Source organism: Chelonoidis abingdonii, chromosome 1 (assembly GCF_003597395.2).
Source record: "Chelonoidis abingdonii isolate Lonesome George chromosome 1, CheloAbing_2.0, whole genome shotgun sequence".
NCBI lineage: Eukaryota > Metazoa > Chordata > Testudines > Testudinidae > Chelonoidis > Chelonoidis abingdonii.
In genome coordinates, this window is record NC_133769.1 from 127,008,291 (window position 1) to 127,025,208 (window position 16,918).

At 38.8% G+C, this 16,918-nt stretch overlaps 1 protein-coding gene across 26 annotated transcripts in view; it reads left to right on the top strand.

Annotated features, from left to right (window-relative positions):
• C2CD5 (C2 calcium dependent domain containing 5) overlaps nucleotides 1-16,918 on the top strand; it is a 124,301-nt gene that overhangs the window by 42,224 nt on the left and 65,159 nt on the right. For 14 of the 26 annotated variants that reach the window (XM_032798347.2, XM_075069847.1, XM_075069857.1 and 11 more), the window contains one exon: nucleotides 1,023-1,088. The exons of the other annotated variants lie outside the window; for them this stretch is intronic. In XM_032798347.2, the coding sequence (XP_032654238.1) occupies nucleotides 1,023-1,088 (66 nt within the window). The remainder of the gene's footprint in view (nucleotides 1-1,022; nucleotides 1,089-16,918) is intronic. 26 annotated transcript variants of the gene reach the window in all.

A 16,918-nucleotide genomic window follows, 5' to 3' on the forward strand; every position in this document is an offset into this window, starting at 1 on the left:
AAGAAAGCTATTTTTGAGGGTTTTTGAAGTGACTAAGTACACACATTTTCTTTTCCCTGCCTGTAATCGTCTATAAGGTTTTGTTTTATTCCTATGTATGCAATAGTTAAAAGATGAAAAGAAATATCTTAATACGTTAGAAGATAAATATACTCAATTTATGTATGGCCTCAACTCCCCTGACTTGCAGTTAGCTCGGGGCTTTACATACTTACCTTAAATGTGATACTAATAAATCTTTGGTTATTTTATAGTGTAATAAACTATCAGTATACTATTCTCTTTATAAAAACTTGTGTGTGTTACTTATAAGCCTGCATCAGAGCAAAAAGCATTCTTAGAAAGAATGGGAAAGATATCAACTATATTCTGATATTTTCTGAAATAACATCTTGCACTGTGCACATTTTTTTTTTTTTTTTGCTGACTATAACATTTGATAACAGACTACCTGAAAGCAGGAGAAGAACTGATGGTAGATGCATATGCTGATTAAATAGTTTCTGTTTGCACACGAAAATGGCTCTAGCAGCATCTGCTGAAGAACTTTGATTGCTTCTGACAAGTGAATGTAGGACTTACAATCCACCAAATTCAGTATCGTGCCTAAGAGAGAGAGAGAAGCAATTTGGAAACCCCAGTAACTGGTGTGGGAACTATCTTAACCAGCTTTTGAGTCAAGTAATAATTTGACTCAATTCCTCGCAAAGGAAACACATAAGCTGCCAAGTAAATAAACAGGAAAATGTAGAAAAAGAAAGAACATTTAAAGCGGTTGTTTGAAAACAAAACAGGGAAAAAAAAAAGCTGGTAATTGCTATATGCTGTACACTTGATCATGCCGAGTGCTATAGCATGCTCCTTACTTTCTTCCCTTTCTATTTCAACCTCTCATTAACTCTGCTGTCTGTGTCTTTCCAGTTCCTGTGGAGTGGTGTTGTCAATTGTGTTCTTGTTGGTAGTGTTTTTTTTCTCTATTCTGCTCCTATAACTGATCTACTAATTTGCTGTTTTGAACTCAGCCTTTGTCGGAATTATGGGTAACACAAGATCATACAAACTGCTAGACTGGAATAGTTTCAATTCAGGTATTTTATTAGTCATTCAGTACTACATATGCTGACAGAAATTATGGCAGCTCAGTGAAGTTCTTAGAAATGTTTTGGATCATTAATTAGGTTAATATTTCAAATTTAAATTTGTTTAGCCACCAAATAAATCAATGTCTAATTGTCAGAATATTCTTTAAAAAAGTTTTCCATACATTATCAAAATGCAAAACAATGTTTTATTATAAAATAGTACTGCTAGAATTATTTAATATCAACCCGAAAAGTAGTTGTTCAGTCGATTTTAGTGGCTTTTGATTTAATATGACAATTGAAATCAAATCATAAACTAAGGTTTTTTGGGGGAAGGCGATGGATTCTTGTCTAGACAACCACTTTTAGCCCAATCCAGCACTTCTTCCAAAGACTTCAGATATTGGATGAATATGTTTGCTCAAAAGAGATCTAAAAGAAGAGACTTTGATGACAAACTTACTACTTAGAAAGTAAAGGGTAGGGGAGCAGTCCAGTGTGTGTAGTCTCATAAGTCTTGTTTTGTAAACACATCAAGCTGGCATCCCTGATGATGATTGTTTGGTTTTGATTTATTAAAAATTCAAAGGAAAAAATCTTATTCTTTTGTAACTATAGGCCCAGATTCTGCCAAGTCCATATATGGGTGTGAGGAAGAGGGGCCTTCATAAGGTCCAGGTCGAATACCAGTCCCTGTGCTGGGGGAAGTGTAGGGACTACTCCTTTCATATGCTTCTGGAGGCACAAGATGCCCTGGAGAAGGCAAAGCCAAGGCTTTTCCATCTCACATACTGGCCAGCAGAGCTTGCCAGCTGCTGTGGCTTTTAGAATGGGCCACATAAAAGGATGTAGTGGTGAGCAAGTAGCCTCTGAGCATCTGGGAGCTTGAGGGAAACATTCTACCTCCTGTTGCTATGCTTAGGGCAGTGCAGCTCCATGCCATTCCTCATTATGGGCTGTGCGTAAATAGTACAATCTTGCCTGTAGATGTCAGTGGACCTGTAATATTTCCAAATTAATAAATCTGCTTTGAGGGTGCTCCATAGAAGAAGAGGAAGAAGTAGATAGAGTAGAGGAAGCACCACCAGCTAATGGAAGAAAAAAAATTGGGTAGTGTAGGAGCAGAACTATGGCAGGGACGGAATCTGAGACACTTTTGTGTAGATCCAGTGGGCTGAGTTGATCATGCCAAAGGCAGTACTGAGGCCAAACTGAATGAGAAGAGAGAAGAGTCATCGTCAAGTGAAAGGAAGTTGTTGATTAGAGACCACTTTCCATGTATTATATTTTTGTTTGTTTTATTTTTGTTTAACACACTTATAACATACATTTCATCTTCCCTGTCGGGAACTGCTCCAACAGAATCTCCTTAACTCCAGTGACCTGAAAGACAGACAAAAGGAGAAAATTAGTTAGGAAAAAACCTAGGGATCCCTATCTTCATCGCCCCACAACACCTCTTTATAAACTTAGTTTTGATATTTGAAAATCCTCCAGAAGTCTAGTTTTGTATTTGAGGTGATGGGGAGATAGCTTAACTGGGTTTTGATCACATAGCTACAGTAACTAGACACATAAACGGACGGTTTTCTTTCACAGTCATCAAATTTGTAGTGTACATATGAATTGCATTTCACGTTGCTATCTGGAGTTCAAAGGTGACAATGGAAAATTCAGTACAACAGAAAATGGCATAACATGTTCATAGCTGTCAAACATCAGAACGTGTAGAAACAGCAAGGTTTTAAGTGTGAACACTTGTAGCCTTTCCCTTTAAAATCTTGGATTTGAGCTGTAATATTTGTGTGTGCTGGTGTGACTATTCAGAGTTAAGGCAGCTATCAGAGGGTTATGTGACTGGAGTAAGAATCCTTTCTACACCTAAATGGACCTTCGGCTGTCCAAAATTTGTTAGTAAAATTTGTGGGTTTTAACCTTTTTATAATATTTAATAAAATTGATAATTTTCTACAGACATGTTTTGGAGGGTTGAATCTCCCTTTCATTTTTATGGCTAATGACAATGTTGTTTCAATGTTTATTTGTACATCAGATGTACCCTGAAATTAATGAGATTACTTGTTTGGAAATCTTCATTACTTTCCTTACAGATAATTTTGACTCAGTGGCTAGATTATCTGGCAGATATTAGTCATTTCTTTTTTTTCATTGTATGTTTAGATTCAAGATTTATAATTCAGTAAAATGTGACTTAAAAAAGAGACAATTTATTTAGTTTTAATCTCTGCTTAAAGTGATTCTGTTATGAGCTAAGTACACTGATTTTAAAACTCTCCTTAAGGTAAAGCTTTGCACAAATACTTTGGGGGCCAGATTCTCTTTTCAGTGCACCAACAAAACTCTATTAAGTAGTGTAGTTGCACCATTATGACAAAGATCATAGTTTGTGTTTACATAATTAAATGGAAAAGTGGCAGATCATTGCTTTCCCATTATTGCATAAAATCACTATTCATACACATGGACTCTTTAGGTTTGGAAATATGGGGCCTGATCAAAGCCTTCTGAAGTCCATGTGAATTCCCTCATTGACTTCATTGGGTTTTGGATCAGATCTAAGATAATAGAGGATGATGGGGCAATGGTGGAAATATGTGCAAGCCTCAAAAGGACAATTAGAAAAGAATTAGAATGGGCCCAGCAGAAATCATTGAATATAAACCTTAGAAAACTTTCAGGAAAGTGTAGCTAAACGTGCACTTAAAACTACCTACAGGCAGTTTACTTATGCAACTAGAACTGAGATGACAGATAACCCAAGGTCTTATTGACCTTGGCAGCGTTACAGAAATGACTCTGTAAACATTAAAGATCCTTGAATAATTTTTCCAATCTATTAGACATAACAGACTTTCCTTCCACTTGTTTTTCTATCTGCTGTTTTTCTGCTTAATCTCTATTTTCCTTTAAAACAAATATTTATAATGCATAATGCAAGGTAATTTCCACTCCAGGTTTATCTTAACATTTTTATGTCCTACCCTTAATTTTTTTAGAGCTACTGTAGCGATTCAGGCTTGTATTCCTTGTCTCTTGAATAGAATTGTGGTTGACTCCACTAGACAATGTAACTCTGACTTTATGCGGTAGTACTTTATTCAGTGTTTTTAAAGAACTGCAAAAGACAGTTTGCTTGTTAATATATACTCACTTAGGGCCTATCCAACTCTCATTGAAGTCAATGGAAATGCTTCCATTAACATCACTGGGCATTAAATTTGGATATTTAGAGTAGGGATCCTTGCCTTTTTTATGCAAGAGCATGCTGTGGCACCAACAGCGGTGATTGTGAAGTCTTTGTGAACATAATGTGTAAAAACATCAGGATCTTAAACATGCACAGGAAGTGCAGAGGTCAACAAATTCATCTTATTTCTGTAGCTGTGTGCTGATGTAAGTTGCCCCTTTCTTGCTGACTACTGTGTATAATGTTCTTTCTATACAAGACTTTTAGAATTCCTATTCTGTATTGACGTCAGTAGGAGAAGCTGAGTCTCTCAGTGTTTGCAATTCTATGTAGTCTTCATAAAATAGTTTTAGGATTGCATGTTTCTGATTCCTGTCCCAAACCCATTCGTTATGTCAAACCAACAGGGTAACAAGCCCTGTGGATTGGGGGAAGCAATAGAAGAGAGCTATCTTGACTTTAGTAAGGCTTTTGACACTGTCTCATGTGACCTTATAAGCAAACAAGGGAAATATAGCCTAGATAAACCTAAAATAGGAGGATGAATTTCTCACTGGAAAACCATACTCAGTAGTTATCAGTGATTCACAGTCAAGCTGAAAGAGTATATCAAGTGGGGTCCGATAGGAATTTGTCCAGGGTCTGATTCTATTTAGTATTTTCATAAATTATTTGGATAATAGCATAAAGAGTGTGCTTACAAAGTTTGCAGACAATACCAAGCTGAGCAGTGTTGCTGGCTCTTTGGAGGACAGGATTAGAATTCAAAATGATCTTGACAAACTGGAGAAATGGTCTGAAATAAATAGGATGAAATTCAATAAGGACAAATGCAGAGGACTACACTTAGGAAGAAATAATCAACTGCACTAATATGAAATAGAAAATGATTGTCTAGGAAGGAGTACTGCAGAAAAAAATCAGAGGGTTATAGTGTATCACAAACTAAATATGAATTAACAATGTAATCCTGTTGCGAAGAAAGCAAATATTCTGGGATATATTAGCAGGAGTATTGGAAGCAAGACATGAGAAATAATTATTCTACTTTACTCAGCACTGATAAGGCCACAACTGGAGTAAACTGGAGTACTCTGTCCATTTCTGAGGACCACACTTTGGGAAAGATGTGGACAAATTGGAGAAAGGCCAGAGGAGAGCAACAAAAATGAAAAAAAGGTCTAGAAAACATGACCCATGAGGAGAAATTGGGAAAAAAAAAAAAAAAAAAAAGGGTTTGTTTAATCTGGAGAAGAGAAGATGGAGGGTAGACATAACAGTCTTCAGGTAAACAAAAAGTTTTAAGGAGGAGGGTGATAGATGGTTCTCCTTGTCCACCTAGGACAGGACAAGTAGTAATGGTCTTAAATTGCAGAGTGGAGATTTAGGCTAGACATTAGGAAAAACTTTCTAATTGAAAGGATAGTTAAGAACTGGAACAAATTACCTAAGGAGGTTGTGGAATGTCCATCTTGGGAGCTTTTTAAGAATAGGTTAGACAAATGCCTGTCATGGATCTATAATATTTAATCCTGCCTCAGGCCTAGTCTACACCAGGGGGCGTGGGCGGATTGATTTAAGTTATGCAACTTCGGCTCTATGAATAACGTAGCTGAAATCGACATACTTAGATTGACTTACTGTGGTGTCTTCACCGTGGTGAGTTGACTGCTGCCCCTCCCCCGTCGACTCTGCCTACGCCTCTCGCCGAGCTGGAGTACGGGAGAGCGCTCGGGGGTCGATTTATTGCTTCTAGACTAGATGCAATGGATCGATCGCAGCCTGCCGATCTGGCTGGTAGTGAAGACATACCCTCAGTATAGAGAACTAGATTAGAGGACCTGTTGAGGTCCCTTCCAGACCTACATTTCTGTCAGTCTCTGGTTATTAGATATTGAAATACTTGGTTAGTGTTCATTTTTAAGGTATGCACTTAGTTGGGTTTGTTTAATCTTTTAGACAGAGCTTGTATGTAGTTGGTTTTACTATACTGTTTATATACTAAATACACTTAAATAATATGGATAGTAGAGGACAGGCTTTTTCGTCTAACAGAGATGGCTCTATTTTAAGGTAATGCTGTCATTTGAAGGTGTTTTTAAATTATACTATTCATTGTGCCTGGATGATAAAGCAATAGTGTTTGGTAAATTAGGTATCTTTCTTCAGTAACTAGTTGTGCTCCAAAGCAACAGTTGCAAACTTTGTCCCTGATATTATACCAAGAACTATTACTCCTGTGCCTTTCTGGAGTCCCACTGACTTCATTGTGGAGATTTGTGCTAGAGTATCCTGATGCAGAGGTGTGGGGCCTTCAGCAGTATCAAATTAATAACTGAAAATCTGGAAAAAATTAGGAGAGCTAAATATTTAAGTCTGGGACTTAATTTGGACCTGGTCCACTGAGAGCAAATGTTTTTGGCTTTTTTAATGTTGCAAATATAAATGTTTAAAAATTACATACTAGTCATTCAGTTATCATTACCATTTTTGACATTCATTACTACAAATAATGCATAATAAAATATTGTAACATTTGTGCCTTAAACCTGCAAAGGCTATTCTAATCAGCAGAAAGTTGAATTTTAAAAGTGCGTATATACAAAACGTATTTTCAGTGCTCTTTTTTAAATTGTTACTTGTTTATCTCGATGAGGGTCTGTATCTTCAGTACTGTTGCAATCACACCCTGTAGCAGTCTCCTTGAACTCTAAATTAGAAGACTATCTATTCATGTCTGCCTTGCTGGGATTACTGGGGCTAGATTGTTTTAAAATAGGTAACAGTAACTGGTTTATTCTAGCTAATGCTAGTTACTGTCAAACCCTCAGTCTGTAGATAATGTAGGATTATTTTAGTAGCAGACTGCTTGCCTGTGTTAGAGCTGGTAATGTTGTAAACAGATTATTTACTTGAACTGTTGCCAACTGATGGAGAACTATCCCTTTGAATTTGTTTGTATTTCTCATGACTTCCAAACAGACTAAATCATACTTTGTTCTGTCCAGGTGATTCCTGATTGTATAATGCCAAGGTAGAACATCTTTTGTAATTTGTAGTGCGTTGCTAATGTATGAACTGTTGAGCCTTAAGGGCAGTCTTTTTTTCAGTGCCAATAGTCAAACTGTCGTCTTTCCCTTGATATTTGGAACATTCTGCTTAGAATTCTAAAGTTAATGTAGGTTAGTTCACAGCTGTGATGTCACACCAATGACCAATAAAAACTACCACCTATTTTAAGTATTTAGAAGGTGTCTGTCACTTTGCTATCTAAGCATCTGGTCAAAAACTGCTTAAGTGGCATTCAAGGAGCACGTGCATTGGGCGCTGTTAGACTGTGGAATTGGGGTAAGGTAGTAATAGAAACCATTTTGGAGTTTCAGGCTGGAGAGAGAGTCAGTCATTAGGCAGCCCAATCAGGGATGAACCCAGAGGCCAAATTTTGAATTTAAGGGTTGTAATTTTATTTTAGGTTATGATACTTGCAACTTCCATGATAAGTTCTAGAACCCCTTAATAGAACTATATCTCCGTATTTCATACTTGCTTGCTCTTAAACTCAGTCCTTTTTACAAGTATACACATACCTATTAGAAAGTCCAGAAATTATGGAGATGCTAATTGCTTAAACTGAGTTCTGTTTTACACTTAACAGAGAGAATCAACTTCTTTGTTTTGTATGAGAAATATATTGTATGTTCTGCAAGTATCCAGCACTTACTCTTTCAATAGAGAATTAATTTTCTAGGAATTTACAAGTAAATCAATTAATTAGTTCGAGTTAAAATTGATTAAACTAGGAGCTTTAAGAAATTAGATACCTGTCAGTCTTTTGTTAGTCCTAAATGAGAATAACAATTGAATAACACAGATACTCAAACTTTTTTGTGCATGACTTATATTTTAAGAAATTAGGTTATAATTCAACTAAGTTATTAATGATTGTTGTATCTAATTGCTGTGATTATGTAGGATATAGATGGTCAGTTCAGCAGCTCAGGTGCCTTAATTGGAGCCATTGTGTCATCAGCGATAACTAAGCTAATTATCACGCTTCCTCTACACCTGATTTGCTTGTAGCACTTCATTTGTTGTAATGACTCAATGATATGAGAAATACTAGCCACGTGTCAGGAGTTGTTAATGGATAGATTTACTTGGCCAGTCGCTGTGCTCTAAAGATTCTATCATTGCGTACTAACATGGATATTTGACTTAAAAAGCTCTCTGTGGTATTGCTGCTGGAGTTGCTCTGTGTTTGAGACAGCACTGCTGAGGGAACTGAACTAAGAGCACAGAAGGTTCCTGTAAAGCTTGGGACTCAAGAAACTGAGCTTTCCCTGCCCCATCTTCGCATAGCATCAGTGTTACTAATGCACTTTTCTAAACCAGTATGTGAATTTCAAGGCCAGATTCACCACTGTGTTTTGGCTGCTTTTGTGCTACTCTGGTAATGCGAAGCAAAAGTAAACCGATCTTAAATGGTTGGTGGGCTCTGGCTGCTTTGCACTGCATTGGTGTACTAGTGCAGTGGTTCTCAACCAGGAAGGAGTATGTGTTCCCCTGGATGTACGCAGAGGTGTTTCAGGGGTACGTCAACTCACCTAGATATTTGCTTAGTTTTACAACAAGCTACATAAAAACACTAGCAAAGTCAGTACAGATTAAAATTTCATACAGACAATGATTTGTTTATACTACTGTATATACACTGAAATGTAAGTACAGTATATTCCAGTTGATCTATTTGATAATTATATAGTAAACATGAGAAAGTAAGCAATTTCTCAGTAATTATGTGCTGTGACACTTCCGTATTTTTTATGTCTGATTTTATAAGTAAGTAGTTTTTAAGTGAGAGGAAACTTGGGGTACACAGGACAAATCAGACTCCTGAAAGGGGAACTGCAGTCTGGAAAGGTTGAGTCACTGTGTTAGTGAATCTGCCCTTAAAATTTAAAACCACAAAAAACAAACAAATGTAAGGGTGATACTACTTATCTTCAGACCATTAGAAATATTGCATGAGGGCATTCTTTTTGGGTTTCTTGTGTAGTTTTTGTACTGGAATTTTTAATTTTTTTTAAAAAGTGTAGGAAATTTCTGACAAAAAATCTATATTCAGAGGGAGTTAAGTTTGGGAGAATGTATCAGTAACTTAAGGGTAAAATACATTATAGGGACTTTGGAAATATTTCCAAAGCAAAACATTAGAAACGTAGGAAATTAAAGGAATCAGAACATGTTAAGATAAAAAATGCACAAGTCATTCAAACAACATTAATTGCCCTGTAGTGATAAAACTGTGTCTTTAAAAATCACATTTCTTGGTCTGGGACCACAAATGCTAAAAATACCTTGATCATAATTGTAAACATGATATTGCTCTTAACCTTAATTCTGAATTTTCTAGGTTTGTAATAGCTGGTTTTCAGACTAATTACAACATCCCTATAATGTATTTTACCCAAAGATTAGTGTTACTTATTCTCAGCCAATTCTATTTTAATGTTTTTTTGTCTGAGAATAAATATATTAGGTAGGTGCACTTTCAGTTATGCATACTGTATCTCTTTAATACAGTACTACATGTTATAAAGAACTTTCTGATGTTCTGTTTGCCTGAATAGTTTGGGACATGTTAAACAAAAATGAGGTGTTGAATGTTGTTCTTCACACTATTACTTGAATTTTTATAATTCCTTCCACTCAAGGGTTTTCAAAGCACATTTCAAATATTTAGTAAATCTCTCAATACTTTTGTAAACTGGTATTTTTTTAGGGCAAACTGAAGCACAAGGAAGTGATTTGCTGAAACTCACAGAGCAAACCTGTAACAGAACTGGAATTAGAACTGCAGAGTCCTGCTTAGTAAGAACTACTAGGCTCCTACTCTAAACACTATTTTATCTAACTTAATCTGTCACATTTGTAAAAGTACCCATTACTGTAGTATCTACGCACTGAATAGGATTTAAGATTTAAATGTGGGTGATGTATTCTCTCCCCAGGGACTTAAATGTTTCAATTGAGGATGGGGGATAATTTATTTTGAATAATATGTTAAATAGCTTGAGTGCTTTATTTTAAACACAAGCTGTCTGGCATATATTCATGATTGAAATCTGATTTATGTGAAAAGGGATTAGCTGTAATTCACCTAAGGCATAGAGGATTTTCCCAATTTGTTTCAAAAGAATTACTAATACTCTAGCTTTTAGGGCTAAATCACTAAATACCAAATAAATTTCAGAACTATTGTTCTGAAGCTTCCAGCTTCTTTGTGTAGATGGTTATCACTCTTAAAATACTTGCTGTACTTCTGTATGCATGTTCCAAAGTTTCACAAGTGCAGCCCTTGTTCTAAGTTTTGTGTTCTAACGACTGTTCTTACTTCCTGTGAGTGTCAGTTATCCATTTGAGAGATCAGTAAGATGAAAAAATATGAATCATTGAAAGGAAATGAGATTCTATTTCAGTAAGTGGTATCTATGCCAATTTAATTTAATTCAACACAGCTTTATTTTGTATAGCATCTTTCTTACAGAATGAATCCCAAAACAAAGTTAGATAGTACAAAATAGCAGAGGGAGAAGGATTGTAATACAGACAAGGGATAGAAGACGATCTCCTTCTTGTTCAGCAGCCCCTAAAACAAATAAGAGGATGGTGAAGTAAGAATTCATCATATCTAACCTCAAGGAATGCTAATTTAACTTATTGACCTATTTATATTTGTATTATTCTACTGTAAATGAGCCCCTACCCAGTTCTCTGAGTGTCCTTGGCAATCTTTTAAAAATACACATACTTCAGTTACCTCAAGATCAAATAAATTAACCTAGCGATGACATAAATATAACAAAAATAATTAACTTCCTCACAAAATCCTCATCAGACTTATATAGGTCTGGGCAGCAGAGGTGTGTATCACTTGTCTCTTGCTAACTGTGAGAGAAAACATAGGCCTTCCAGTACACCCAGAAACTAACAAGCTTGGGCTTTTACAGACCAGCAGGGGAAGCAAGTTCCAAAGATTTGGGGTCCTAATGGAAAATGCCCTGCCATCCATCCCCTCTCTGTCATACCAGTGGAGTTTCATTGCAGGTACCTTCCCTGATGCAACTATGGGAGGACATTGCAGGGCAGGAGGTGGTATCTTATACCCCTATCCTGTAAAAGCTTTCATACAAATGTAATACACCGTGAGTATTCCCATTGAAGTCAATGGGACTATTCACAGAGCAGAAACCAAAGCATGTGCATCAATCTTTGCAGGATCAGGGCCTGTTTGTAGGCCGCTTTAGGGTTTTATTGGTTGATACCATAATCTTAACGTCAAACTTGAGACCAACAGGCAGCTAGTACAGATCAGAATAAAGGTTCAGTGTGTTCACAGAAAGACACCCTATTTAATACCAGTAAGTGAGCCAGTGAATTCTGGACCTGCTGCAGTTTCTGGATGATTTAGCCCCATGTAAAGGTATTGCAGTAATTTAAACTTTAGATGACAGGTATGGAAGGTAGTTGCAAGGTCTACCTCTGGAAGAAACAGATACAACCTCTTAATCATCTGTAGGAAGAGAACAGTTGACTTGGCTGTTGCAGCTGCCTGACTTTCAAGTAGCAGCTAGGGCTCTAAGATGTTCTTGGGCTGGAGACCAGAGGGAGAGTTCCTGTAAACAAAACAGGCGTCTGTTTCCCAAAAATGCACACTACAGAATACACTATTGCATTGTATTGGAAATCCTCTCCAGTACCAGAGCAGCAGATAAGCTAGCTGCTACCATCAATGGAAAAAGGAGTGACCATGCTTTTATCTGGACCATACTCTAGAGGCAGGATCTCTTCCCCCACACCTCTACTCTTCACTCTCAAGCCCGGTTAGGAGGATTTGGCAGAAAGAAGTTCTGAGAGGTTTGGGCAAGGGAGTTCAAGTTACAGAGCAGAAGAGAGCCACTATGTCCACCTCTACAATTTTGAGGTTACAGTAGCCCTCACTGCTACTGAGTCCCTGCCCCACAAGGTATATAGACTCATAGACTCATAGGTCAGAAGGGACCAATATGATCATCTAGTCTGACCTCCTGCACAAGGCAGGCCATAGAACCCTACCCATCCACTTTTATAACAACCCCTAACCCATGACTGAGTTATTGAAGTCCTCAAAATTGTGGTTTGAAGACCTCAAGCTGCAGAGAATCCACCAGCAAGCGACCCATGCCCACGCTGCAGAGGAAGGCGAAAAACCTCCAGGGCCTCTGCCAATCCGCCCTGAGGAAAATTCCTTCCCGACCCCAAATATGGTGATCAGCTAAACCTGAGCATGTGGGCAAGACTCACCAGCCAGCACCCGAGAAAAGATTTCTCTGCAGTAACTCAGTTCCCCATCCCATCCACAACATCCCTCACAGACCATTGAGCAGATTTATCTGCTGATAATCCAAGATCAATTGCCCAAATTAAACTATCCCATCATATCATCCCCTTCATATACTTATCAAGCTTAGTCAGCCAGATAAGTCTTTTGCCCCCACTACTTCCCTCGGAAGGCTGTTCCAGAACTTCACTCCCTAATGGTTAGAAACCTTTGTCTAATTTCAAGTCTAAACTTCCTAATATCCAGTTTGTACCCATTTGTCCTTGTGCCTACATTAGTACTAAATTTAAATAATTCCTCTCCTCCCTAACGTTAATCCCCTGTATATTTATATAGAGCAAGCATATCCCCCGGAGCTCTTTTGCCAGGCTAAACAAGCCAAGCTCTTTGAGTCTCCTTTCATAAGGCAGGTTTTCCATTCCTCGATCATCCTAGTAGCCCGTCTCTGAACCTGTTCCAGTTTGAATTCATCCTTCTTAACATGGGACACCAGAACTGCACACAATATTCCAGGTGGGGTCTCACCAGCGCCTTATATAACGGTACGAACACCTCTTATCCTTGCTGGAAATACCTCGCCTGATGCACCCTGAAACCGCATTTGCTTTTTTAACGATCATATCACATTGGCGGCTCATAGTCATCCTGCTATCAACCAATACCCCAAGGTCCTTCTCCTCCTCTATCGCTTCCAACTGATGCGTGTCCCCAACGTATATCTAAAATTCTTATTATTAATCCCTAAGTGCATGACCTTGCACTTTCACTATTATATTTCATCCTATTACTATTACTCCAGTTTACAAGGTGGTCCAGATCTTCCTGAATAGTATTCCGGTCCTTCTCCGTGTTAGCAATACCCCCAGCTTTGTGTCATCCGAACTTTATAGCACATTCCCCTCTTTGTGCCAAGGTCCGTAATAAAAAGTTAAATAATTGGTCCCCAAACCGATCCTTGAGGATCCACTAGTGCCTCCTTCCAGCCTGACAGTTCACCCTTCAGTACGACCCATTGGAGTCTCCCCTTTACCAGTTCCTTATCCACCTTACAACTTTCATATTCATCCCCATCTTTTCCAATTTAACTAACAGTTCCCCATGCGGAACCGTGTCAAACGCCTTACTGAATCAGTAAATTAGATCTACCGCATTTCCTTTGTCTAAGTAATCCGTCACCTTCCAAAAAAGGAGATCAGGTTGGTTTGCACGATCTACCTTTAGTAAATCCATGTTGGCAATTCGTCCCAATACCATTGACCTCAATGTCCTTAACTACTTTCTCCCTCAAAATTTTTTCCAAGACTTACATACTACAGACGTCAAGCTAACAGGCCTATAGTTACCCGGATCACTTTTTTCCCCTTTCTTAAAAATAGGAATACTTTAGCAATTCTCCATCATACGGTACAACCCCCGAGTTTACCGATTGCTAAAAATTCTCGCTAACGGGCTCGCAATTTCATGCACCAGTTCCTTTAATATCCTTGGATGGAGATTGTCCAGCCCTCTGATTTTGTTCCCATTAAGCTGTTCAAGTTTGGCCTCTACCTCAGATGCGGTAATATTCCACCCTCCATATCCTCTTTCCCGTTTATCATCCCTCCATCATCCCTAAACTCCTCACTAGTCTTATTAAAGACTGAAGCAAAGTACTTATTAGATATTGGGCCATGCCTAGGTTATCCTTAACCTCCATTCCATCCTCAGTGTATAGCGGCCCCACTTCTTCTTTCTTGTTTTCTTCTTATTTATGTGGCTGTAGAACCTTTTACTATTGGTTTTGATTCCCTTTGCAAGGTCCAGTTCTACGTGGCTTTTACCTTCCTCACTTTATCCCTACATGTTCTGACCTCACTAAGGTAGCTTCCCCTGCTAATCCCACCTTTCTTCCACTCCCTGTAAGCTTTCTGCTTTTTCCTAATCCCCTCTCTGAGATGCTTGCTCATCCCAGCTTGGCCTGCAACTCCTGCCATGGTTTTTTTTCCCCTTTCTTGGATGCGGCTTCCGACAGTTTCCGCAGCTGCGACTTAAAGTAATTCCAGGCCTCCTCCGCATTTTAAATCCACAAGTTCCTCCGTCCAATCCACTTCCCTAACTAATTTCCTTAACTCTTTAAAATTAGTCCTCGAGAGTCGAAAACCCTAATCCCAGATCATGTTTGTTATCCTTCCATCTAGTTTGAACTGATCAGTCATGATCACTGCGCAGGTTGTCCCCTACCACCATTTCTTCTATGAGGTCCTCATGCTCACCAAACCAATCTAAAATGGCATGCCCTCTCGTAGGTACTTCAACTACTTGATGAAGAAATCCATCCGCTATCACATCCAGAAAAATCTGAGCCCTGTTATTCTTGCAAGCACTCGTCCTCCAGTCTATATCTGGGAAGTTAAGTCTCCCATGATCACACATTTCCCCTTAGTGTTTACTTCATTAAAGACATTAAAGAGGTCTCTATCCATATCCAAATCAGATCCCGGCGGTTTGTAGCACACCCCAAGCACTATCTCAGGGGAAGCTCTAGTAGCTTTTTACCCAGCGTGATTTTTGCCCAGACAGACTCTGTCTTATCCATTCCATCACTTCTTATTTCATTCACGTTAACCTCATCATTGATGTACAGTGCTACTCCACCACCTTTGCCTTTCTTCCTGTCTTTTCTAAACAACGCACATAGCCTTCAATACCTGTACTCCAGTCATGAGTACTATTCAACCAGGTTTCTGTTATCCCTATAATATCCGGTTTCACTTCCTGCACCAGTAGCTCCAGTTCCTCCATCTTGTTACCTAGGCTCCTCGCATTAGTGTACAGACATTTTAATTTTTGGTTTGACGTCAGTGACAATCTTTACCCCGTTGTGCACAGCCTTCTACCACCAGCATCACCCGTTAGTCTAGTTTCTACTCCGCTTTCCTCCTTGGGTCAGTTCTTTGGTCCACAAGCGCATCCCTCTCACCTTGTTTACTTCCCTCTCCAGGTTAAATCCGGTGTGGAGATCTCCTGAACATCTCCCAACCATCTCCCCAACTTCCTAGTTTAAAGCTCTCTTAATGAAGTCGCGAGCCTCCATCCTAGAAGTCTATTTCCCTCTTTACTTAGATGAAGTCCATCCCGAGCAAACAGTCGTCTGTCCGTAAATGCTTCCTCATGACCATACATCCCAAAGCCCTCCTTATAGCACCACTGCCTGAGCCATCTGTTAATTGTCATAATCTTGTCGCTCCTTCGTCGCCCCACTCTAGAAACTGGCAGAATCCCTCTGAAGATCACCTGAGCCTCAATTCCCTTGAGCGTCTTCCCCAGTCTGGCATAGTCCTCCTTGATACAGTCCAGCGAGTAACTATCCGTATCATTCGTTCCCACATGAAGGACAATCAACGGATTCTTTCCCGCTCCCGCTAGGATCCTTTTCAGCCTCAGGTCCACATCCTGTATCTTAGCACCCGGCAGACAGCACACCCTTCTGTTCTCCCGATCAGATCTAGTTACAGGCCTGTCTATCTTCTCAGTAAAGAGTCTCCAATCACGTAGACTTGCCTTTCCTGGTGACAGTGTGATTCTCCGGTCTATCCCCCGCACCAGTATATGATGGTGGATCTGCATAATGAAAGATCCAGAGGTTGATTTTGAAAGATATAGTTACTCTCCCAAACTCCACTCTTCTGAGACATCAGCAAGAAATTTCAGTAGATCGTGAAAATCCTTCATAATAGGCTTGTTCTTCTCCTTTCTTAATGCTGACATTCTAAATTTTCATTTATCAGAGGGGTAGCCGTATTAGTCTGGATCTGTAAAAGCAGCAAAGAGTCCTGTAGCACCTTGTAGACTAGTTAACACACAGTTGACATTAACTGCAGCAATTAATACTTCATGGAGCTATTACTTCAGGCTGTCTGCAGATTCTGCCTGGACATCTCTGCATCAGTTTACATTCAGTTGATATTTTGATGGCTATATTTGCAATTTAAGGATTTTACAGACTTAATTTTCTTTAAAAAGTTTAAATTCTCCAGTACAAGATCCTAGAAAATAGTGCTGGCTCACTAAGTCTCTGAGAGCTGGTCTAATTTAACCCCTGGAAAGAAATATGGGTCCCATGCAGGGAAGAGCCCAGAAATCTGGGCTCTGGAAATATACTCTCCCTTGCCACCCAGAACAGTAGAACTATACAGTTTTGCTCTGTCTAGGGCTCTCCATTCAGGGAGATGGGGACAGGATTTTGTCCTGTGTCTGTATACAAACTAA